This window comes from Dendrobates tinctorius, unplaced genomic scaffold (assembly GCF_039654945.1).
Source record: "Dendrobates tinctorius isolate UK_male_01 unplaced genomic scaffold, ASM3965494v1 ptg000103l, whole genome shotgun sequence".
NCBI lineage: Eukaryota > Metazoa > Chordata > Amphibia > Anura > Dendrobatidae > Dendrobates > Dendrobates tinctorius.
In genome coordinates, this window is record NW_027361771.1 from 4,160,239 (window position 1) to 4,184,915 (window position 24,677).

A 24,677-nucleotide genomic window follows, 5' to 3' on the forward strand; every position below is an offset into this window, starting at 1 on the left:
TTCTGCACCCCCTGGGGACACATAAGGTCAGCTTGGCACTGTTTTACACAGACACCCCCTGTCCCCACGGGCCCAGGGAGGCATGGGGAGTGAGAAGATGTGGCCCACGCAGTCACTAGTGTGGCATCACATTCGCTCACAACCCTGAATGGCTGAGGCCCCTTTCACTAGCACCAGTGAAACAGTGCCCGGTTAGCCTGGTAGGACTGAAACTAATTCCTCGTTAGATATAAGCCCAGTCTGAAACTGGATTATATCGGGCCAGAAACCAGCCCTGGTAGTATCAAAATCATAACTATTTAATGCTGTCTTGTTACAACTGCATGTTTTCAGGAAGACTGCAAGCTGTCAATATATCCTCCATCCTTCACACCTCCCTCCTTTAGACAGTGCTAGGGGGCATCGCTCCTCGGTGTTCTCCTGCACGCCCGTCCACAACCTCCCCTCATCAGAATAGCCCGTCGGTGTTACCATGGTCACGGACCTTCTTGAGGTGAATGGTGAAGTGGTACTGCTGGAGCGCAAGGCTCCAGTGTAGCAACCTCTCATTCATTCTGGATATGGTGTGCAACCAGCTTAGGGAGCTGTGGTCCGTTTCCACGGTGAATTGGAATCTGAACAAGTATGGCTGCAGAAGCTGCAGGATGCACACAATGGCCAGACATTCCTTTTCCATCATATAGTAGGCCATCTCCTTCAGCAGGAGCTTCTGGCTCAGGTACAGAACAGGGTGTTCTTGGCTCATAGAGTCAACGTGGCTGAGCACAGAACCAAGGCCAAAGTCACTGGCGTCGGTCTGTACTACAAACGCCTGTGTAAAGTCGGCTGCTTGTAGTACTGGGAAGCTGGAAGGGTTGGTCTTTAGCTTCTGGAAGGCCATCTCAAAGAAGAGGGCAGCTTCCTTTTGGTGGGGTTCATCAGGGGCTTTACCAGGCTAATAAAGTGGAGGACAAACCTCCTATAGTACCCCGTGGTGTCCAGGAAGGACATGACCTGTTTCTTGGTCTTGGGTGTGGGTCAGGATGCGATGGCATGCACCTTCCCAGGCTCTGACTTTAGATCACCCCCGCATACCCAGTGTCCCACGTAGTGAACCTCACTTATACCCAGCTGGCACTTTTCCGGCTTAATGGTCAAGCCTGCCTGGCGTATTCGCCCAAGCACCAGATGCTCTAGGTGATCCTCCTAGGTGAGACTGAAGATTGCAATTTTGTCTAGGTACGCAGCCAAGTATCCTTCCTATCGCTTCAGCAGCGTGTTGACCATTCGCTGAAAAGTAGCAGGGGCATGCTTTATGCCGAATGGCATCACTATGGACTCGTACAATCCGAATGGAGTGAGGAAGGCAAAGTGTTCCCATGCCTCACAGGTCAGGGGAATCTACCAATATCCCCAGCTCAGATACATGATGGTCAGGTACTTTGCCCCGGCCAACTGATCGAGCAGGTCATCAATGCATGGCATTGGGTACACCGGTGACAGTGACAGCGTAGTGCCTCATGTAGTACACGCAGAGGTTCTTCTTTGGGATGAGGACTACAGGCGAGGCCCAAGAGCTGCATTACCCCCAGCTTCAGCATTTCGTCAATCTCCTGAAGGTTTATCCACAGCTGGGACTGTTGGTCCAACAAGAGCTGGTTGGAAATCTCCATATCCTCGATGATTCCACCCAACCTTGCCTGGGCAATAATAATAATAATAATAATAATACTTGGCAGAGTCTCCACCTCTCCCTCTTCTGGTAGGTTGCATACTTGGAGGGCGCAGGCCTCCCGCTCATGATGTGCCTTCATCATGTTCACGTGGAAGGCCTTCCGCATTACCCGGGCGTGGTCCAAGGTGACTCGACACATTACAGCGTTGAGCTGCTGTTGCACAAGATACGGGCCCTCCCAGCTTGTTTTGGAGTACGGGGACCAGTACCCACACCTTTTGACCCACCTGGTATGTCTAACAAGCATTCTGCTTGGCCTGGGCTTGCGTCATATTATTGTGCACCAGGTACACCATAGCAAAGTGCCCCCGCACACGTCGCCCTCACAAGAGCGAATAGCAGGTGTGTGAGGTTTGGTTCCCAGTCGAGCCTATCTTAAGCATCTGCTTCAGGGTGCCATTGAACCATTCACATAGACCATTGGTCTGCGGGTGGTATGGGCTGGTCACCAGATATTGCACCTGTGCTTACAGAGGGACTCCTTCAGCTGCGACATGTCGGTGAGCATTTTCTGGGGAAAACCCATTCAGGAGAAAATCTCCACTAATGCTGGTTTCACATTTGCGTTTGGAGGCACAGCGGACGCTCGCCGTGAAGCTCCGCCCCTGCCACGCCTCCTACGGTCAGCTCCGCCTATGGGCGCATGCCGCTGCATGCGGCCTGCTTACCATATCTTTAGCATTGGGTACGCAGGCCGTGCGCAGGTATGCGGTGCGGTGACCTGCGCCAAACGCAACATGTTGCATTTTGGTGCAATCGCCACACCGTCAAAAGGACGCATGTGGCGGCAAAAGCATACTTGCACACGGCCTGCGTACCCAATGCTAAAGATAGGGTACGCAGGCCGCATGCAGCAGCATGCGCCCATAGACGGAGCTGACCGGAGGAGGCGCAGCAGGGGGCAGAGCTTCATGGCAAGCGTCCGCTGCGCCTCCAAACCCAAATGTGAAACTAGCCTAAGAAGCTGGCCACCTTGTTGGTCCGAAAGGACGACAAGGCTACTGCTTCCGGGAACTGGGTGGCATACTCTACTACTGTCATTACGAAGCATTTCCCGGAGCTGCTGTGGGGGGCCATCAGGCCAACCAAATCCACAGCCACCCTCCTGAAAGACTCTTCAATAATAGGCAGAGTTATCAGTGGGGCAGTATATAAATAGAACGTTGAATATATATTGTATGTAGATGCATCACTGTGTTCCTAAAGTATCATAATATTGACCTTGTTACTGTTACCCACAATATACTACTTACTTGTGTATGTATACTTATAGATACATTTTCTTTCTATGTTAGTCAAATAAATAGTGTTGGTTACCACTGTCCTCCTCACTGATCATTTTATATTATATACTACAATATCACAATAATGCAGAATATCATAAAAATAATTGTCTTCTATGAATGCCAACCATAAGCTTGGCAGGTACAGAGACCTTCAGCAGTCAAGGACTGCCATAGCAACCCATCAGTATGCCGCATTGCTGATGATGGGTGCATAGAACAGTGTGACCCCGGGCTTCACGCTTTAGACATTCAGATTGACAGTAGCATATTAGGTGTTAACAACTCAGCTCTTATTAGAGTCAAATGCTGGTTGTGTAAGGCTCAATCCGCACTGCGTGTTTGCCTACTATGAACTCAGGAAATACAGTGGGTGAAATAAGTATTGAACACCATCAAATTTCTAAGTAAATAAATCGTTAAAGCTATTTTTGCAGCTCTCCACATTTGAATTTTGGCGTCTTGAAGATGTCATCGCCAACGAAGGCTTTTGTATGAAGCATTAAAAAAATTTCAGCAAGCATGCTCAATACTTTTTCCCTGAGTCATTTCTCATCATTACACATAATTTATTTTATGGTTTGATTTCTTTGCCTGTGTGGATTGGATGGGTTGTTACCGACATCTGGTGAGAATTTCACGGCAATAGCACCTTCATAAATATATTTACTTAGAAAATTGGTGACATGATCAATACTTATTTATTCCGCTGTATGCGTCTGACAGTGGACATAGTCAGAATGGATGCCAAAACATACATCCACGATAGAGACCCACTGAAAAAAATTAATTGTGCACAGCCCTCTTTATGAAAATGAGAATAAAGATGATCCTTCTACAATGTGACAGCCCTTGAGATATTTGTAGACAGCTATTAAGTCTCCTCTCAGTCATCTCTTCTGCAAGCTAAACATTCCCAAATCCTGCAACCTTTCCTCATAAGACATGGTTTGCAGAGCGGTCACCATCCTGGTCGCTCTTTTCTGAACTTGCTCCAGTTTGTTGATGTCTTTTTTAAAATGTGGAGCCCAAAACCAGACACAGTATTCCAGATGAGGTCTGACCAAAGAGGAGTAGAGGGAAATAATGACTTCACGTGATCTAGACTGTATGCTTCTGTTAATACATCCTAGAATTGCATTTGCCTTTTTTGCTGCTGCATCAAACTGTTGACTCATATTCAGTCTGTGATCTATTAGTATACCCAAGTCTTTTTCACATGTGCTGTTGCTTAGCCCTGTTCCTCCCATTCTGTATATGATTTTTTCATTTTTATTGCTCAGATGTAGTACTTTGCATTTTTCCCTGTTAAAAACCATTCTGTTAGTTGCTGAATCCTCTCTCTCTCTTCTCTAGTATTAGCTATCCCTCCTAGCTTTGTGTCATCAGCAAATTTAATCACTTTACCCTCAATTCCTTCATCTAAATCATTGATAAAGATGTTGAACAATACAGGGCCCAGGACAGAGCCCTGTGGTACCTGACTTGAGACATTCTTCCAACTGGATGTGCAGCCATTTACAACCACTCTTTGGGTCCGATCACTAAGCCATTTATGAATCCACCTAACAGTTGCCTTGTCCATTCCATACTTAACCATTTTTTCAATAAGGATTGTGTGAGATACTTTGTCAAATGCTTTGCTGAAGTCAAGATATACTATATCTACGGCATTTCCCTGATCCACCAAATCAGTGATTCTGTCATAGACGGAAATTAAGTTAGTCTGACATGACCTATTAGTTACAAACCCATGCTGACTCTGTTTAATCACTTCATTCTTATCCAGGTACTTACATACATGTTGTTTAATAATTTGTTCAAAGATCTTTCCTGGTACAGAAGTCAGACTCACCGGCCTATAGTTGCCTGGGTCCACCTTCTTCCCCTTTTTGAAGATAGTAACAACATTTGCTCTTCTCCAGTCTTCTGGGACTTCTCCTGTTCTCCAAGAATTTTCAAAGATTATGGAGAGGGGTTCAGAAATTTCTTCTGCTATCTGCTATAGCGATCTTAACACCAATCTTGATGAAGGGCCAGGGTGGAGTGCGAGGCTCCTGACATTAATGGGTGCACGCCTCATAATGAATCGGGAGATGAGCAAAGTGGCAGGGACTGGAATAAGATTTGTGGCGTAGCAAACGCAAAAAAGCTGTAGTTTTGCACAAACTATGATGCTATTAACCCCTTCCCGATATGTGAACGCTCTCCACTTATGGTGAGTGCCAGCTGTGCTATGGCACAGCAGTGACTGTAGCTAGCTCCGATCGCTACTGTTTAAGCCCCACAAAGAAGACCTGTCCCCAGGTCAAAAGTGGCCAGTTTTTGCTCTTATTTTACTCTCGCTGCTCCACTGAGTATTCAATACTTTCTTTGTGTTTTTTTTTTAAATACGCCATAAGGACTCAGACATATGGACCTTTTTATTTAGTGCTAATGTTTCACACCCCCAAGAGAATCCTGAGCAACACCTTCTTGGTACAGACCACAAAAATCAGCCCTAAAGAAAAATGCCCATATCTCTGCAACGGTATGGCGGAATAAAAAAGACAAACAATGGAACACTTAGGTCACTTGGTGCAGATGGGTTGCCATGGCAGCAGGGAAAATGCTAACGGCCTCCGTCACTAACTAGAGTCTTAGGCCTCTTTCACACTTCCGTTTTTTACAATCAGTCACAATCCGCCAGGTTTTGAAAAAAAAGGATCCTCAATTTTCTTTTGAGGATCCGTTTTTTCCCCCATTGACTTGCATTAATTGCGGATTGTGACGGATTGCCGTCCGTTGCATCCGTTTTTTGTGAGGATCCGCCAAAAGTTGCTGTCCGTCACAATCCTCAAAGATTTCAAAACGGAGCTTGCAACGTTTTTTGTTTTTTTTTCTCTCTCTCTCTCTCTCTCGCTCTCTCTCTCCCGGCCAGCAGTTCCTTTATATTTCCTCATTTTCAGGATCCGTCTGAAAACGGATCCTGTGCCATCCGTTCGCATCAGTTCAGAACGGATCCGCTTCTCTGACTTTTTGGCGGATTTGAACTGATGCTAAAAAACTGAAGTGTGAAAGAGGCCTTAGTATCTCTAGGCTTCAAAGGAAGCTGTGATTTTCACTGTATACTGCTATAATGAAGTATTAATTTAACAAAGAATATCATACCAAAAATCACCAAGTAACAATAGCCCTTAACCTAAAATTAGGAATATAATGAAGTATTGCAGTATATAGCACGTGATCAAATGACTTTAAAATACTTCTTTTCCCATTTTAAAAACAATGGGGAAAAAGATTTGGTATCACTGCTTCAGATCGAAATGTAAACATTATTTATCTCTTTGTTAAATGCTGTAAAAAAACCAAACAAAAACAAAACAAGAATTGCTATTTTTTGGTAACTGCACCTCCCTGAAGAAATTGCGATAAAAGTGAACTAACTGTCATATGTACTTAAAATTTGACAGACAAAACCTAGGATAGAAACAAAATGAACATATACCCTACTGTAAGTAAGTAAAAGGCAACCCCTTAAGAACCGACCCCCTTTGACATTAATAATTGTGCCTCATTTTTAAAATCTGACCACTGTCAATTTATGAGGTAATAACACTAGAAAGCTTCAATGATCCTACTGATTCTGAGAGAGTTTTTTTGTGATAAATACTTCATGATAGTGGTAAAATTTGTTCGATATGACTTGCTTTTTTTTGAGAAAATATTGGAAATTTGGCAACTTCACAATTTTGAAAATTTTCATTCTTATGCCCTTAAACCAAAGAGTTTTGTCACACAAAATAGTTACTATATGACATTACCACATGTCTACTTTACATCAGCACAATTTTTTAAACATAACTTTTTTTGTTAGGAAGTTATAACGGTTAAAAGCTGATCAGAAATTTCTCATTTTTCCAACAAAATTCACAAAACCATTTGAAGTGACTTTGGGGGGCGGGCGCTACATGACACAAAATACCCAAAAGTTGGGGAAAAACTACTGTTTGGGTGCATGGCAGGGCTTGGAATGGAAGGAGCACTGTTTAACTTTTTGAATGCAAAAATGGCTGGAATCGAGAATGGATGCCATGTCGCGTTTGGCGAGCCCTTCATGTGCTTAAACCATGGAAACCCACCACAAGTGACCCCATTTTGGAAACTACCCCTTAAGGAATGTATCTAGATGTGTGGTAAGCACATTGAACCCCCAGGTGCATCACAGTAGTTTATAACATAGAGCCATGAAAATGAAAAAAAAAATAAGAATGCAATTTTTCCCCACAAAAAGTTTCTTTTAGCCCCAAATGGGTAGCTAAGGGTAGCACAAGGGTCTCTGGAGAAAATGAACATAAAATTTGTTGTGCAATTTCTCATGAATACACCAATATCCCATATGTGGTCGAAAACTACTTTTAAGGCACAGTGTAAAGTTAAGAAGGGAAGTAGCGCCCTATTGGAGTTCAGATTTTGCTGGAATGGTTTTATGTCACATTGGCAGAGCCCCCGAGGTGCCAGAACAGCAAAAACCCCCCATAAGTGATGTCATTTTACAAACTATGCCCCCAAAAAATTCATCTAGGGGTGCAGTGAGCATGTTAACACCACATATGCCTCACATAAATTTATACCATTGGGTGGTGAGGAAAGAATAATTACATTTTTACCGCTAAAATGTTGTTTTAGCCCCAAATTCTTAATTTTTATAAGGGCTAGTTGGAAAAATTGGACCTCAGAATGTTGTGCAATTTCTCCTGCGTGCGCTAACATTTAATCATGAACTACTTTTCACGCACAGTTCCATATTATATTGCAGATATTAATGTTATGGTTTGCGGGTGCCATGACCCACTGGGAGAGCCCCTGGGGAGCCAGAACAGCAGAATCCCCCCATAAGTGACTATTCTACAAAGTATACCTCTCAACTAATTCATCTAGGGGTGCAGTGATCATATTGTCACCACAGAATTTTATACCATTGGGCAGTGAAGAAAAAACAATTACATTTTTACCACTTACATTTTCACACAGGGAAATGGGTAAAAATGGCAACAAAATTTATCACACAATTTCTGCTGAAAGAGGTTATACCCCATATGTGGCTGCACAGTACTGCTTAGCCACACAGTGAGACTTGGGATGGACGAAGCGCTATTTGCCTCCTGGAGGGCAGATTTTCCTAGAATAGTCTGCAGACACCAGCCCCTAAGCATTAAAAGAGCAGAATACCCCCGCAAGTGACCCCACTTTGGAAATTAAACCCCTGCCAAACATGTGGACACTATATGTGGTTTAGGTACACTGTGAGACTCTGAAGGGAGGGGGCATTTGGATTTGGGAGCACAGATTTCATTGGATTTCTTTCAGGGGGGGTCAAGGAGCCATAGCGCTTTTCCAGAGCCTTTGTACATGAAACCCGACTTTCTCAAAAGTCGGGTCAAACGAAATCGGCCGATTATCGTGAAAAGTCGAAGGCCGACTGAAACACGAAACCCAATGCAAGTCAATGGGGAACCAAGGTCGGCAGGGAGTGGAGGACAGGAAACACACCTACAGTGCCCATTTTAATGCCAAAAACATCAATTCTTATTACTTAAGCTTGTCAACCTTAATTTACTTTATAATAATAGTTAGGCATTGAAAACTGGGGGTTATTTGGCTAAAGTAGTAGGGAGGGGTAGGGCTGGCTCCAGATTTTCGTGGACCCTGGACCAAAGAGTGTCACTGGGCTCCTTTAACACATGCCACAATTCATGATCCTCTGATACGGCAGAGAAATAGCGGTATAGTACAATGAAAAATACTTCACTTCTTACATCTCATGACTGATATCCATCTTAAATTCTCCAATAGCTCCAAAAACGGACAGTATATTACTCCATACAGTATTATGGCCACCGCATAGTGCGCTATACAGAGTAATGAGGCCCATGTATTTCTCCATACAGAATCATTGGTCCCATATAATGTTCGATACAGTATATGATGAGCTCCACATAATGCTATAGTATATGTTGGTCCCCATGGATGAAGCTCCACTGTGTTATGGGCCCAAATAATGCTCCATATATAATGGGCCCCATTTCTAATGCTCCAGATTATAATGGGCCCTGTAAATGCTGCTCCAGTGTCTGATGTCCACCTTTGGAATGCTCCAGTGTATGGTGGGCCTCATATATCATTCTTCAGAGTATAGTGCTCCCCAAAAATAGCTGTCCCAACATTGAAAACAATTAAATAATTCTCCTCGCTAGGGAATCCCTGTACTAGTCTGGACGCCTCGTCGTCCCCATCTTCCATCTCACTGCACTTGGACTGTTTAGGCAGAGGGCGTACAGACGTGATGTCATTGCACTCTCTGACCAGAATGTCACTGTCAGGAAACGCGGAAGACGTCACGGCGGTGGAGCAGGGAGAGGTAAGTATTTCAACTTTGCAAGTGCTGTGATCCTGAGCAAGCAGGTGGGCCCACTTGTTGGCGACAGCGCTGGCAGAGGGCCCCTCATAGTATGCCGGTGTGTCTGACGGTGGGGGTGCACCCCCACCATCAGAGACACTTGATTCTACTATGAGGGACCTTGTGCCAGTGCCGTTGCCAAAGAGTGTGCCCACCCACCTGTCCAGGGCAATGGCACTCGCATGGGTGCGTACACCAGGTGGTGACACCGGCCCTGTGGGGGGAGGCAGCCCAGTTAGGGAGGTGGAAAATTGGCATATGTTGATGTTGGACATTCAGCAGCTGCAAATGGAGTAATTGGAGAAGTCCGCAGAAGAGGAGGACAAATGCAAGCCATTTTTCTGGCAACCTACATGTCAGCAGGGGAGGGTGGGACAAAATTCTTTGAAACCCATGCATGGTTCATTTTAATGAAGGTTAGATCATCAACATTTTGGGTCGACAGACGGGTCCTTTTTTCTGTCAGGATTGATCCAGCAGCACTGAAGACTCGTTCAGATAACACACTAGCAGCAGGGCAAGCGAGCTCCTGTAAGGCATATTGTGCCAATTCAGGCCAGGTGTCAAGTTTACTGGCCCAATAGTCAAAGAGGAATGACCGGTGAGGGAGAACATCGATATGGGACGAGAAGTAATTTGTTACCATAGTTGACAACTGCTGTCTCTTGTCACTTTCGATCGATGCAGTATTACCAGTCGTGTGAGCGGTACTTGAAAAATCAGTCCACAACATGGTCATGAAACCCCTGTGTCCAACGCCACTTTGGCTGTGTGCACCATGAACACCTCTTCCATGTTGCCCCCTACGGCTCGTTGGAAAAACATCACCGCCGCTGTGTACTGGGAATGCCTCAAACAAACGGTTTACCAGAGTTGCTTGTTTGTTAGCCAATATTAGCTCTAGGTTCTCCTGTGGCATGATGTTTTGGAATTTGCCTTTATAGCGTGGATCCAGGATGCTGGCCAACCAGTAGTCGTCATCGTTCATCAGTTTGGCAATGCGGGGGTCTCTTTTTAGGATCTGCAAGGCATAATCAGACATGTGGGCCAATGTTCCAGGTGTCAATGATGCACTGCAAGTGCTGGGTGGAGGAGCACTTTCTGGCAAATCCACATCCCTCTAGTCACGCACAAACCCTGTACCTGACCTTGCCACGCCAACATTTCTTCTTGCCCCCTGAGAAGCATCCTCCTCCCCAAAATAATCATCCCCATCATCCTCCTCTTTCTCCTCTTCCTCCACCTCGTCCACGAGACTTCCCTGAGCAGACAATGGCTGACTGTCATCAAGGCTTCCCTCCTCCTCTTCCTCCTCGGCTGCAGACGCCTGCTCCTTAATGTGCATCAAAGTTTGCATGTGCAGACGCATAAGTGGGATGCTCATGCTTATGATGGCGTCGTCTGCGCTTACCAGCCGTGTGCATTCCTCAAAACACTGAAGGACTTTACAGAGGTCTTTCAGCTTCGACCACTGCACACCAGACAACTCCATGCCTGCCTGCAAACTGCCTGCCCGTGTATCCTCCCACAAATGAATTACAGCCTGCCTCTCTTCGCACAGCTTCTGAACCATGTGCAGGGTGGAGTTCCACCTTGTTGCAACGTTGATAGGTATGTGTCTGAATTTTGAAAGGGCTATGGCTGCCACAAAATTCCGGCCGTTATCACTAACTACCTTGCCTGCCTCAAGATGTAGACTGCCCAGCCATGACTCAGTTTGTCGCTGCAAGTAGTCGGCCAGTACCTCCGCGGTGTGTCTGTTGTCGCCCAAACACAACATCTTCAACACAGCCTGCTGACGCTTACCACTAGCTATTCGATAGTGGGACACCTTGTGTGCAACACTGGCAGCTGCGGATGGAGTGCTCGTACGACTGCGCTCTGTGAATGAACTTTTGCTTCTGGAGGAGGAGAAGGAGGGTCGAATGCCTACAGACAACTGTTTCCTATACCGTGGGCTACACAACACTGTCCCACCGCCACTGTCCCCTGTGGACCCTGCATCCACCACATTAACCAGTGCGCAGTGATGGACACGTAACGGCCCTGGCCATGCCTACTGGACCATGCATCTGTTGTGAGTTGCACCTTTCCACTCACTGATTGCTTGAGTGCATGGACAATGCGGCCTTTCACATGCACGTGGAGGGCTGGGATGGCTTTTCGCGAAAAGAAGTGCCGACTGGATAGGTCATAGCGTGGTACTGCGTAGGCCATGAGCTTGTGGAAAGCTTTGCTTTCAACCAACCGGTAGGGCATCATCTCTAACGAGATTAGTTTGGCAATGTGGGCGTTCAAAGCCAGTGTATGTGGATGAGAGGATGAGTACTTTCTTGTCCTACTCAGAGTCTCTGGTAGGGTGAGCTGGACTTGAGAGCTGCATATGGTGGAACTAGCGGTGGACATGGCGGACTGAGAGAGGGTTGGTGATGGTGTTGGTGGTGTTGCTGATTGCCTAGATTCAGTCTTTCGTAGCAATAACATTGTGATTCCATGACTGCTTTGCCCTTGCGACGACACATTGACATTTGCTGCTGGTGGTGTGCTAACCGGTGGGCTTACAGTGGGGGAAGCGATGTAGCGTTGCTGACTACCTTCATTTGGAGCACGTGCACATGTGGTACGTGAGGTTTGGTAGTCCGTCCACGCTTGCAAGTGCATGGTGGTTAAATGTCTAAGCATGCAACTGGTATTCAAATTCTCTGATTTTTCCCTCGGCTAAAGGTCTTTGCGCACGTCTTACAGATAACCTTTGCCTGATCATTAGGATTTTGTTCAAAAAAGTGCCACACTGCACTCTTCCTACTATGGAAGACATTTTGAGACCTTGCACGCTGTGCTAATTTAACCGTCTGGCCAAACTGTCCTGCAACTCTTTTGGTTTTTGTAACACGTATTTGGACTGCTACGGTCATGCCAGATAACAGCTGTTGCGATGTCGTTGCCTGCTGCGGATCCTCCTCCTCCTCTTCTGAGCTATTGGCAGCGGCACCCTCTTTCCCCAGTGGATGTCAATCTGGGTCAACAACTGGGTCATCCATCACCTCCTCTTCAGTTTCATGTGCACCTTCCTCTGTGTCACCGTGTAAGGTGGTATAGTATGCGGGAAGGGACACCTGAGTTTCATCAGGGTCTGATTCTGCCTCAGTACCCTGCGAGGACAATGTACTGCTCTGAGTGAATGTACCAGCAGAATCATCTATCAGTGGCTGTGCATCAGTGCTCTCCATGTCAGATTCATCTTGGCCTGGATAATTCACGATTTGACTTGATAACCCAGGCATGGTATGTGAAAAGAGCTCCATGGAGTAATCGGTAGTGTGGCCTGCCACATCCTTCACTTTTGGTAGGGGTGAAGGACACAAGGAAAGGTGTTGTTCCTGACCAGGAGCCACAAATGACGACTCAGTGCTTTTATTTTTTGAAACTTCAGAAGAGGAGGCGAGTGAGCTGGAGGCTGTGTCAGCAATGTAAGCCAAAACTTGTTCCTGAAGCTCCGGCTTTAAAAGTGGTTTACCTACTCCCAGAAAAGAGAGACTTCGAGGCCTTGTGGGGCCAGACGATGACGCAGGCTCAACACCTCCTGCCTTAGGTGCTATTGTGCTTTTACCACTACCAACAGATGCAACACTACCACCACCATCGGGACCAGCTGGCAACCCCCGCCCACTTCCATGGCGTCTTCCACCATACTAGCTCATTTTTGTGAAAATGTACCCAAAATACCACCAGCTATATGGTACTGTAAAACAAGGTAGAAGGTGTATCTACTATTGGTGAGATTTTGAATCTCACTATAGATTTGAGGACGCTGAACTATTGTCTCAGGCCCAGTAGAGATTACACCTCAATGTAACAGACTGAAATTGGATGGTGTATGATAAGGTGTAGGGTGTCTATAGGATTGGTGAGAATTTGAATCTCACTATAGATTTGAGGACGCTGAACTATTGTCTCAGGCCTAGTAGAGATTACAGGATTGGTGAGAATTTTAATCTCACTATAGATTTGAGGATGCTGAACTATTGTCTCAGGCCCAGTAGAGATTACACCTCAATGTAACAGACTGAAATTGGATGGTGTATGATAAGGTGTAGGGTGTCTATAGGATTGGTGAGAATTTGAATCTCACTATAGATTTGAGGACGCTGAACTATTGTCTCAGGCCTAGTAGAGATTACACCTCAATGTAACAGGCTGAAATTGGATGGTGTATGATAAGGTGTAGGGTGTCTATAGGATTGGTGAGAATTTGAATCTCACTATAGATTTGAGGACGCTGAACTATTGTCTCAGGCCTAGTAGAGATTACACCTCAATGTAACAGGCTGAAATTGGATGGTGTATGACAAGGTGTAGGGTGTCTATAGGATTGGTGAGAATTTGAATCTCACTATAGATTTGAGGACGCTGAACTATTGTCTCAGGCCCAGTAGAGATTACACCTCAATGTAACAGACTGAAATTGGATGGTGTATGACAAGGTGTAGGGTGTCTATAGGATTGGTGAGAATTTGAATCTCACTATAGATTTGAGGACGCTGAACTATTGTTTCAGGCCCAGTAGAGATTACACCTCAATGTAACAAGCTGAAATTGGATGGTGTATGACAAGGTAGAGGGTGTATGTAGTATTGGTGAGAATTTGGATCTCACTAGAGATTTGAGGAGGCTGAACTATTGTCTCAGGCCCAGTAGAGATTACACCGCAATGTAACAGGCTGAAATTGGATGGCATATGACAAGGTGGAGGGTGTATATAGTATTGGTGAGAATTTGGATCTCACTAGAGATTTGAGGACGCTGAACTATTGTCTCAGGCCCAGTAGAGATTACACCTCAATGTATCAGGCTGAAATTGGATGGTGTATGACAAGGTGGAGGGTGTATATAGTATTGGTGAGAATTTGAATCTCACTAGAGATTTGAGGACGCTGACAATGATGCTCTCAGTCCAAGTATGGACGCAGGCAGCCTAATAAGCAGGAGTGCTGCACAGTGCACACACAAAAGGGTGGAAAAATGAACGCTTGGTAACTATGCAGAAAAGAGGAAAAGTATTTTTGCTTTTAAAAAAGCAGTTTGCACAGCACTGTGCAAACAGCAATGCAGCTATCAGGGAGCCTTATAAGGCAGCCTAATAGCCAACAGAGCTGATGCACAAAAATAGAGCCTCCGCTGTCAATGCACACAAAGTGTTGTGTTGTAAGTGGAAATCGCTAACAGCAGAAGCAGTTTTTTGGTTCTTCTTCCCTGCCTAACGCTCTCCCTACAGAATCAGCAGCAGCAGCTCTCCCTATGCTAAGATCAGCATAAGTAAGATGGCAGTCGGCGTTCACGTCCTTTTATAGCCCCTGTGACGCCACACAAAGCAAGCCAATCACTTGCATGCCCTTCTCAAAGATGGTGGTGACTGATGCCTATGTCATCGTGTTGCCCACAGTGTGCGTCCTCCATCATTGGCTGAAAAAGGGCGCTAGAAGCTTCTTTTGAAAAGCGACATTGGCGCTCTGGTCGCCGACCTCAAAAAGACGCAGGTGCCGCCAAACGCATACTGCGCACGGCCTGCGTCCTCAGTGAAAAACATAGGGGACGCATGACGCATGCAGCGTCATGCGCCCGGAGGCGGAGCTACCGGCGTAGGCGCAGCAGGGGGCGGGGCTTAACGGCGCTGCGCCCTGAAGCGCAAATGTGAAACCGGCCTTAGTGTGACGGGGCCTTTACTCTTTATTCCATCTGGCCTCTGATCAGCAGTGTCCTTTTCAGAAGTGCACAAAACTGCAAAACTGTGAGTGACGGCACTTTTGTGCACACCTAAAAGGACAGAAACCTTCAGATCTCAGGTCAGATTGTGTCTACAGTGCCTTCATTATAGGGAATCTTCTGCCGGGGTGTTCAATCTGAATCATGTATTTCAAAGATTTACATGGAAACCCCAACGTAAGTGCTCAGCGCAGAGCGCAGGATAAATGTGAGCTGAACCTTAGGGCTCTTTGAGACGTAAGTGTCTCCGATACGTGTGGTGACAGTTTTGACGAGCACCAGTGACACTTACACACGTAGACCCATTCAAGTGAATGGATCTGTGCACGTCAGTATGTTTTCACGGACCGTGTCTCTGTGAAAAAAAATGCTAATGTCCATTTTTCAACAGCAGCACATGCCGCAAAACGTCCCGCATACGAGCCTGATGCCTGGGAATCAGCGGTATTGTTCACGCCAGGGTTCCCCAACTCCAGTCCTCAATGTCCACCAACAGATCATGTTTTCAGGGTTTCCTTAGTATTGCTCAGGTGATAATTGCTTCACCTGTGCAATACAAAGGAAATCCTGAAACCATGATCTGTTGGTGGGCCTTGAGGACTGGAGTTGGGGAATCCTGGTTCACGCTGTTCCCCGATGTCGGGTGCTGAATACAGCTCATAGCACTGTACCCTGTGTGCACTGCGATCAGCACTAGCAGGGGAGAATGTTGAGTTGTATTCAACTGTTAACAGCGAGTGCAGGCGGTGACTGATGGGAGTATTCCCACCCAGCCATGGAAAGCTACAAAAGTTGTGCTCAAAAGTTTACACACCCCAGCAGAATTTTTGCTTTCTTCGTCTTTTTTCAGAGAATATGAATGATAGCACCAAAACTTTTTCTCCACTCATAGTTAGTGGTTGGGTGAAGCCATTTGTCAAACTACTGTGTTTTCTCTTTTTAAATCATAATGACAACCCAAAAAAAACAAATGACTCTGATCAAAAGTTTACATACCCCATTCCTTAATACCATGAATTGCCCCCTCTAACATCTATGCCCCCTCTAACATCCATGACAGCTTGAAATCTTTTGTGGTAGTTGTGGATAAGGTTCTTTATTTTCTCAGATGGTAAAGCTGCCCACTCTTCTTGGCAAAAAGCCTCCAGTTCCCGAAAATTCCTGGGCTGTCTAGCATGAACTGTGGGCTTGAGATCTCCCCAGAGTGACTCAATGATATTGAGGCCAGGAGACTGAGATGGCCACTCCAGAACCTTAATTTTGTTCTGCTGTAGACAATGACAAGTCGACTGGGCCTTGTGTTTTGGTTTGTTGTCATGTCGGAACGTCCAAGTATGTCCCATGCGCAGCTTCAGGCAGAAAATTACAAATTTGTCTCCAGTATTTGCTGATAGCGTGCTGCATTCATCTTTCCTTCAACTGTGATCAAGTTTCCTGTGCCTTTGTAGCTCACACATCCCCAAAACATAAGCGATCCACCTCCATGCTTAACAGTAGGAATGGTGTTCCTTCATCATAGTCCTTGTTGACCTCTCTCCAAATGTAACGTTTATGGTTGTGGCCAAAAAGTTCAATTTTGGTCTCATCACTCCAAATGACCTTGTTCCAGAAGTTTTGAGGCTTGTCTCTGTGATGTTTTGCTTATTGTAGGCAAGATACTTTGTGGCATTTGAGCAATAATGGCTTTCTTCTAGCAACTTGATCATGCAGCCCTCTTTTCTTCAAGTGCCTCCTTATTGTACATCTTTAAATAGTCACACCGCTAGGTTTCGGAGAGTCCAGTATTTCAGCTGATGTTATTTGTGAGTTTTTCTTTGCATCCCGAACAATTTTCCTGGCAGTTGTGGACCAAATTTTTGTTGGTCTACCTGACCGTGGTTTTGTTTTTACAGAGCCCCCGATTTTCTATTTGTTAATCACAGTTTGAATGCTGCTGACTGGCATTTTCATTTTCTTGGATTTCTTTTTGTATCCCTTTCCTGTTTTCTACAGTTCAACTACCTTTTCCCATAGATCTTTTGACAATTCTTTTGCTTTCACCATGAATCACAATCCAGAAAGGTCAATGGCTGGACGAAAGATGCAAGAGTCTGTCTGGATCCCAGAAACTCACTCAACTTCTATGCATACACACGGATTACAAGCAAACAGGTCACAGGTGAGGATGTTACCTTTAGTAGCCATCCAAACCCATTTGTGTCAACTTCTGTGCATGTTATCAGGCCAAAATCACCAGGATATGTGAACTTTTGATCAGGGTCATTTGGATGTTTTGGATTGTCGTTTAAAAGGAGAAAACACAGTAGTTTGACAATAAATGGCTTCACCCAACCACTAGCCATGAGTGGAGAAAAAGTTTTGCTGTTATCATTCATATTCTTTGAAAAAAAGACCAAGAAAACAAAAATTCTGCTGGGGTATGTAAACTTTTGAGAACAACTGTAAATGAAACTCACATTGCTGAAAGGCCTTGCCTTTAGTTTTACTGATTACAAGCGACTAAGGCAAATCGAAAGAAACATGCCGGAGTGTAAGTTAGTATAAGTGCATGTTCACACTGGCCATTTAATAGACAAACCCAATATAAAAAATAAAATGACCATATACTCTGCTGTATATAAAAAGCAAAAATGCACATAAATTACTTCGGCCTCTTTCACACTTCAGTTTTTTCGCGTCAGTCAAAATCAGCCAATTTTTGAAAAAAACGGATCCGTCAAAAAAGGGGCGGATCCATTTTTTTCCCCCATAGACTTACATTATTGGCGGATCTTGACTGACGGTCGTCCGTCACCCCCGTTTTTTGACGGATCCGCCAAAATTTTCCTGGCTCCCGGGCGGATGAGACGAACACTGCAACGTTTTTTCTTCTTGACGGTCCGCTATTTTCATGTGCGCATGCCCGGAAGCTTTGCTCCGGGATCATTTTTAACCAAGTAATGCCGTTCCAGGATCGTAGTAAAAAGAATTCTCTCTCGTTTTTCCGGGCACTGGTTTCTTTAAAATTCAACCTTCGCCAGACCCGTCAAGACAACGATCCGGTGCCACACGTTGCTGTCCATCTGCTGACGGATCCATTTTCCGCCATTTTCGCGGATTACAACTGATCTGAGAAACGGACGTGTGAAACAGGCCTTAGTAAGCACTGCTTTTGATTTAAAAAAAAAAAATGTAAAAGCTGTTCTACCACGACGTGTAACCCACCAACGTGCACCCCACCTTATATAATCACCTAGTGTTAAAGAAGGGGGGGAAATGAAAGCGCAAAAACAAAAAATCCCCCTGGAGGAAAAGGGTTAAAGGGAACCTGTCAGCACGTTTTTAGGCTATCAGCTAAAAATATCATTTAATAAAGTGTCACCTATGCATTACACAACTACTTCTGATACCCCCTGACTCCATATGTATCATTCATTAATACCTTTTGTATTCCTCCCGCGCTGTATGTTAATATGTTCGGTCCGGTCCGATGGGCGTGTCTTCGTTTCAGTCTCCCCCCCCTGCTTGCTCTACACATCCCTTGCGGTAAACTTCGGCGATCGAGTAGTTTTCGCACGTGCGCATTCTAAAAGCATCTTGCTCGTGCGCAGCATGCTTTGCCCAACTGTGGGCAAGGCCGAAAAGCAGTATTGCGCAGTACCCGGCATACGCGATTATGGCTTTCTATGTACCGGAAGTATTTAGCTGCCAAATACTTCCGGGCCAAAGAAAACAAGCGCATATGCCGGCGCATGCGCAATACTGCTTTTCGGATTTGCCCACAGTTAAAGCACGAGATGCCATTTAAATGCGCACGCGCGAAAACTGTACACGATCTGTGAAATTCACAGCAAGGAATATGTACAGCAAGAAGAAGAGGGGATAGAGACGGACACTAAGTCGAGCCCATCAGACCGGACCAAACAGATTACCATACAGCGCAGGAGGAATAAAAAAGGTATCTATGGATGATACATGGGGAGTCAGGGAGTAACAGAAGTAGCTGTGTAATGCATAGGTGACACTAAATTACAAGATATTTTTAGCTGGTAGCCCAAAAAAGTGCTGACAGGTTCCCTTTAATATATATAATGCTTTTCTGAGGGCAAAAGAGAACACAGCCTCAATGGGTAAATGGGGCAGTGATCCGATGGGGACGGTGGCCAGGTGTCAGGGATACCGGGTTCTTCGCTCGGCTGTGGCCAAGGATGCCAGATTCTCAGCTTGGCTGCCGCAAGGTGACAGGGATGCTGAGTTCTCAGCACGGCAGCTGCCAGGTGTCAGCGATGCCCGGTTGTCAGCACATCAGCCGTCAGCGACGCCCGGTTGTCAGCACGGCTGACGCCAGGTGTCAGCGACGCCCGGTTGTCAGCACGGCTGACGCCAGGTGTCAGGGATGCCCAGTTCTCAGCACGGTTGCGGACAGGTGTCAGGGATGCCCGGTTCTCAGCACGGCAGCGGCCAGGTGTCAGGGATGCCCGGTTCTCAGCACGGCAGCGGCCAGGTGTCAGGGATGCCCGGTTCTCAGCACGGCAGCGGCCAGGTGTCAGGGATGCCCGGTTCTCAGCACGGCAGCGGCCAGGTGTCAGGGATGCCCGGTTCTCAGCACGGCTGACGCCAGGTGTCAGGGACGCCCGCGGCCAGGAGTCACGGACGCCCGGTTCTCAGCACGGCTGACTCCAGGTGTCAGGGACGCCCGCGGCCAGGTGTCAGGGATGCCCGGTTCTCAGCACGGCTGACGCCAGGTGTCAGGGACGCCCGGTTCTCAGCACGGCAGCGGCCAGGTGTCAGGGACGCCCGGTTCTCAGCACGGCTGCGGCCAGGTGTCAGGGACGCCCGGTTCTCAGCACGGCTGCGGCCAGGTGTCAGGGACGCCCGGTTCTCAGCACGGCTGCGGCCAGGTGTCAGGGATGCCCGGTTCTCAGCACGGCAGCGGCCAGGTGTCAGGGATGCCCGGTTCTCAGCACGGCTGACGCCAGGTGTCAGGGACGCCAGCGGCCAGGTGTCACGGACGCCCGGTTCTCAGCACGGCTGACGCCAGGTGTCAGGGACGCCCGCGGCCAGGTGTCAGGGATGCCCGGTTCTCAGCACGCCCGCGGCCAGGTGTCAGGGATGCCCGGTTCTCAGCATGGTAGCGGCCAGGTGTCAGGGACGCCCGGTTCTCAGCATGGTAGCGGCCAGGTGTCAGGGACGCCCGGTTCTCAGCACGGCTGCAGCCAGGTGTCAGGGACGCCCGGTTCTCAGCACGGCTGCGGCCAGGTGTCAGGGACGCCCGGTTCTCAGCACGGCAGCGGCCAGGTGTCACGGACGCCCGGTTCTCAGCACGGCAGCGGCCAGGTGTCACGGACGCCCGGTTCTCAGCACGGCAGCGGCCAGGTGTCACGGACGCCCGGTTCTCAGCACGGCAGCGGCCAGGTGTCAGGGACGCCCGGTTCTCAGCACGGCTGCGGCCAGGTGTCAGGGACGCCCGGTTCTCAGCACGGCTGCGGCCAGGTGTCAGGGACGCCCGGTTCTCAGCACGGCTGCGGCCAGGTGTCAGGGACGCCCGGTTCTCAGCACGGCTGCGGCCAGGTGTCAGGGACGCCCGGTTCTCAGCACGGCTGCGGCCAGGTGTCAGGGACGCCCGGTTCTCAGCACGGCTGCGGCCAGGTGTCAGGGACGCCCGGTTCTCAGCACGGCTGCGGCCAGGTGTCAGGGACGCCCGGTTCTCAGCACGGCTGCGGCCAGGTGTCAGGGACGCCCGGTTCTCAGCACGGCTGCGGCCAGGTGTCAGGGACGCCCGGTTCTCAGCACGGCTGCGGCCAGGTGTCAGGGACGCCCGGTTCTCAGCACGGCTGCGGCCAGGTGTCAGGGACGCCCGGTTCTCAGCACGACTGCGGCCAGGTGTCAGGGACGCCCGGTTCTCAGCACGGCTGCGGCCAGGTGTCAGGGACGCCCGGTTCTCAGCACGGCTGCGGCCAGGTGTCAGGGACGCCCGGTTCTCAGCACGGCTGCGGCCAGGTGTCAGGGACGCCCGGTTCTCAGCACGGCTGCGGCCAGGTGTCAGGGACGCCCGGTTCTCAGCACGGCAGCGGCCAGGTGTCACGGACGCCCGGTTCTCAGCACGGCTGACGCCAGGTGTCACGGACGCCCGCGGCCAGGTGTCACGGACGCCCGGTTCTCAGCACGGCTGACGCCAGGTGTCAGGGATGCCCGGTTCTCAGCACGGCAGCGGCCAGGTGTCAGGGATGCCCGGTTCTCAGCATGGTAGCGGCCAGGTGTCAGGGACGCCCGGTTCTCAGCACGGCAGCGGCCAGGTGTCAGGGATGCCCGGTTCTCAGCATGGTAGCGGCCAGGTGTCAGGGATGCCCGGTTCTCAGCACGGCTGCAGCCAGGTGTCAGGGACGCCCGGTTCTCAGCACGGCAGCGGGCAGGTGTCACGGACGCCCGGTTGTCAGCACGGCAGCGGCCAGGTGTCACGGACGCCCGGTTGTCAGCACGGCAGCGGCCAGGTGTCACGGACGCCCGGTTGTCAGCACGGCAGCGGCCAGGTGTCAGGGATGCCCGGTTCTCAGCATGGTAGCGGCCAGGTGTCAGGGACGCCCGGTTCTCAGCACGGCAGCGGCCAGGTGTCAGGGATGCCCGGTTCTCAGCATGGTAGCGGCCAGGTGTCAGGGACGCCCGGTTCTCAGCACGGCTGCAGCCAGGTGTCAGGGACGCCCGGTTCTCAGCACGGCAGCGGCCAGGTGTCACGGACGCCCGGTTCTCAGCACGGCAGCGGCCAGGTGTCACGGACGCCCGGTTCTCAGCACGGCAGCGGCCAGGTGTCACGGACGCCCGGTTCTCAGCACGGCAGCGGCCAGGTGTCACGGACGCCCGGTTCTCAGCACGGCTGCGGGCAGGTGTCAGGGACGCCCGGTTCTCAGCACGGCTCCGGGCAGGTGTCAGGGACGCCCGGTTCTCAGCACGGCAGCGGCCAATGTGTCACGGACACCCGGTTCTCAGCACGGCAGCCGGCAGGTGTCAGGGACGCCCGGTTCTCAGCACGGCTGCGGCCAGGTGTCAGGGACGCCCGGTTCTCAGCACGGCTGCGGGCAGGTGTCAGGGACGCCCGGTTCTCAGCACGGCTGCGGGCAGGTGTCAGGGACGCCCGGTTCTCAGCACGGCTGCGGCCAGGTGTCAGGGACGCCCGGTTCTCAGCACGGCTGCGGCCAGGTGTCAGGGACGCCCGGTTCTCAGCACGGCTGCGGCCAGGTGTCAGGGACGCCCGGTTCTCAGCACGGCTGCGGCCAGGTGTCAGGGACGCCCGGTTCTCAGCACGGCTGCGGCCAGGTGTCAGGGACGCCCGGTTCTCAGCACGGCTGCGGCCAGGTGTCAGGGACGCCCGGTTCTCAGCACGGCAGCGGCCAGGTGTCACGGACGCCCGGTTCTCAGCACGGCTGACGCCAGGTGTCAGGGACGCCCGCGGCCAGGTGTCACGGACGCCCGGTTCTCAGCACGGCTGACGCCAGGTGTCAGGGATGCCCGGTTCTCAGCACGGCAGCGGCCAGGTGTCAGGGATGCCCGGTTCTCAGCATGGTAGCGGCCAGGTGTCAGGGATGCCCGGTTCTCAGCACGGCAGCGGCCAGGTGTCAGGGATGCCCGGTTCTCAGCATGGTAGCGGCCAGGTGTCAGGGATGCCCGGTTCTCAGCACGGCTGCAGCCAGGTGTCAGGGACGCCCGGTTCTCAGCACGGCAGCGGGCAGGTGTCACGGACGCCCGGTTGTCAGCACGGCAGCGGCCAGGTGTCACGGACGCCCGGTTGTCAGCACGGCAGCGGCCAGGTGTCACGGACGCCCGGTTGTCAGCACGGCAGCGGCCAGGTGTCAGGGATGCCCGGTTCTCAGCATGGTAGCGGCCAGGTGTCAGGGACGCCCGGTTCTCAGCACGGCAGCGGCCAGGTGTCAGGGATGCCCGGTTCTCAGCATGGTAGCGGCCAGGTGTCAGGGACGCCCGGTTCTCAGCACGGCTGCAGCCAGGTGTCAGGGACGCCCGGTTCTCAGCACGGCAGCGGCCAGGTGTCACGGACGCCCGGTTCTCAGCACGGCAGCGGCCAGGTGTCACGGACGCCCGGTTCTCAGCACGGCAGCGGCCAGGTGTCACGGACGCCCGGTTCTCAGCACGGCTGCGGCCAGGTGTCACGGACGCCCGGTTCTCAGCACGGCTGCGGCCAGGTGTCACGGACGCCCGGTTCTCAGCACGGCTGCGGCCAGGTGTCACGGACGCCCGGTTCTCAGCACGGCTGCGGCCAGGTGTCAGGGACGCCCGGTTCTCAGCACGGCTGCGGCCAGGTGTCAGGGACGCCCGGTTCTCAGCACGGCTGCGGCCAGGTGTCAGGGACGCCCGGTTCTCAGCACGGCTGCGGGCAGGTGTCAGGGACGCCCGGTTCTCAGCACGGCTGCGGGCAGGTGTCAGGGACGCCCGGTTCTCAGCACGGCTGCGGGCAGGTGTCAGGGACGCCCGGTTCTCAGCACGGCTGCGGGCAGGTGTCAGGGACGCCCGGTTCTCAGCACGGCTGCGGGCAGGTGTCAGGGACGCCCGGTTCTCAGCACGGCAGCGGCCAATGTGTCACGGACGCCCGGTTCTCAGCACGGCAGCCGGCAGGTGTCAGGGACGCCCGGTTCTCAGCACGGCTGCGGGCAGGTGTCAGGGACGCCCGGTTCTCAGCACGGCAGCGGCCAATGTGTCACGGACGCCCGGTTCTCAGCACGGCTGCGGGCAGGTGTCAGGGACGCCCGGTTCTCAGCACGGCCGCCGGCAGGTGTCAGGGACGCCCGGTTCTCAGCACGGCTGCGGCCAGGTGTCAGGGACGCCCGGTTCTCAGCACGGCTGCGGGCAGGTGTCAGGGACGCCCGGTTCTCAGCACGGCTGCGGGCAGGTGTCAGGGACGCCCGGTTCTCAGCACGGCTGCGGGCAGGTGTCAGGGACGCCCGGTTCTCAGCACGGCTGCGGGCAGGTGTCAGGGATGCCCGGTTCTCAGCACGGCTGCGGCCAATGTGTCACGGACGCCCGGTTCTCAGCACGGCAGCGGGCAGGTGTCAGGGACGCCCGGTTGTCAGCACGGCTGCGGGCAGGTGTCAGTAATGTGGCTATATCACGGACACTGCGGGTCAGCTGACTACACAGAAAGACGAGGGCATCTGAAACACAATCTCCCAGTGGGCGTGGCTTTAGAAAGAATATAGGGGGAGTGGTGAGGATGTGGGCGGTAGTTACTGGAGCGGGGGTGCGGTCTGTAAGCACCACGCCCTCTCTGTTGGGGGTAAAGCTGCAGTCTCCGCCCAATTCCTGGTTTGGGGTCACTCTGTATCATGTCCGAGATGCTGAATGGAGACTTGTCCGCTCCGGTGACATCCCAGAAGTTCAGCCGTTGTCGGGAGTCCTTTTACGAGCAGACATACAAGGTGCCGTGTTGTGTGTGGTGGGGCTGCTGCAGTCATTCCTCCGTCCGTCCGGTAACCAGTGGGTTATGGTCCGGACA

General features: G+C 50.5%; 1 protein-coding gene across 10 annotated transcripts in view; it reads left to right on the forward strand.

The window, feature by feature from the left end:
• The window catches only part of RAB37 (RAB37, member RAS oncogene family), a 243,963-nt gene that overhangs the window by 51,258 nt on the left and 168,028 nt on the right, over positions 1-24,677 (forward strand). The window contains exon 1 of one of the 10 annotated variants that reach the window (XM_073587973.1): positions 24,420-24,600. The exons of 7 other annotated variants lie outside the window; for them this stretch is intronic. In XM_073587973.1, coding sequence (XP_073444074.1) covers positions 24,508-24,600 — 93 coding nt within the window. In that variant the 5' untranslated portion in view covers positions 24,420-24,507. Of the gene's footprint in view, positions 1-24,419; positions 24,601-24,677 lie in introns of those variants that run through there. 2 more of the 10 variants (XM_073587968.1, XM_073587970.1) reach the window with 2 other exon arrangements.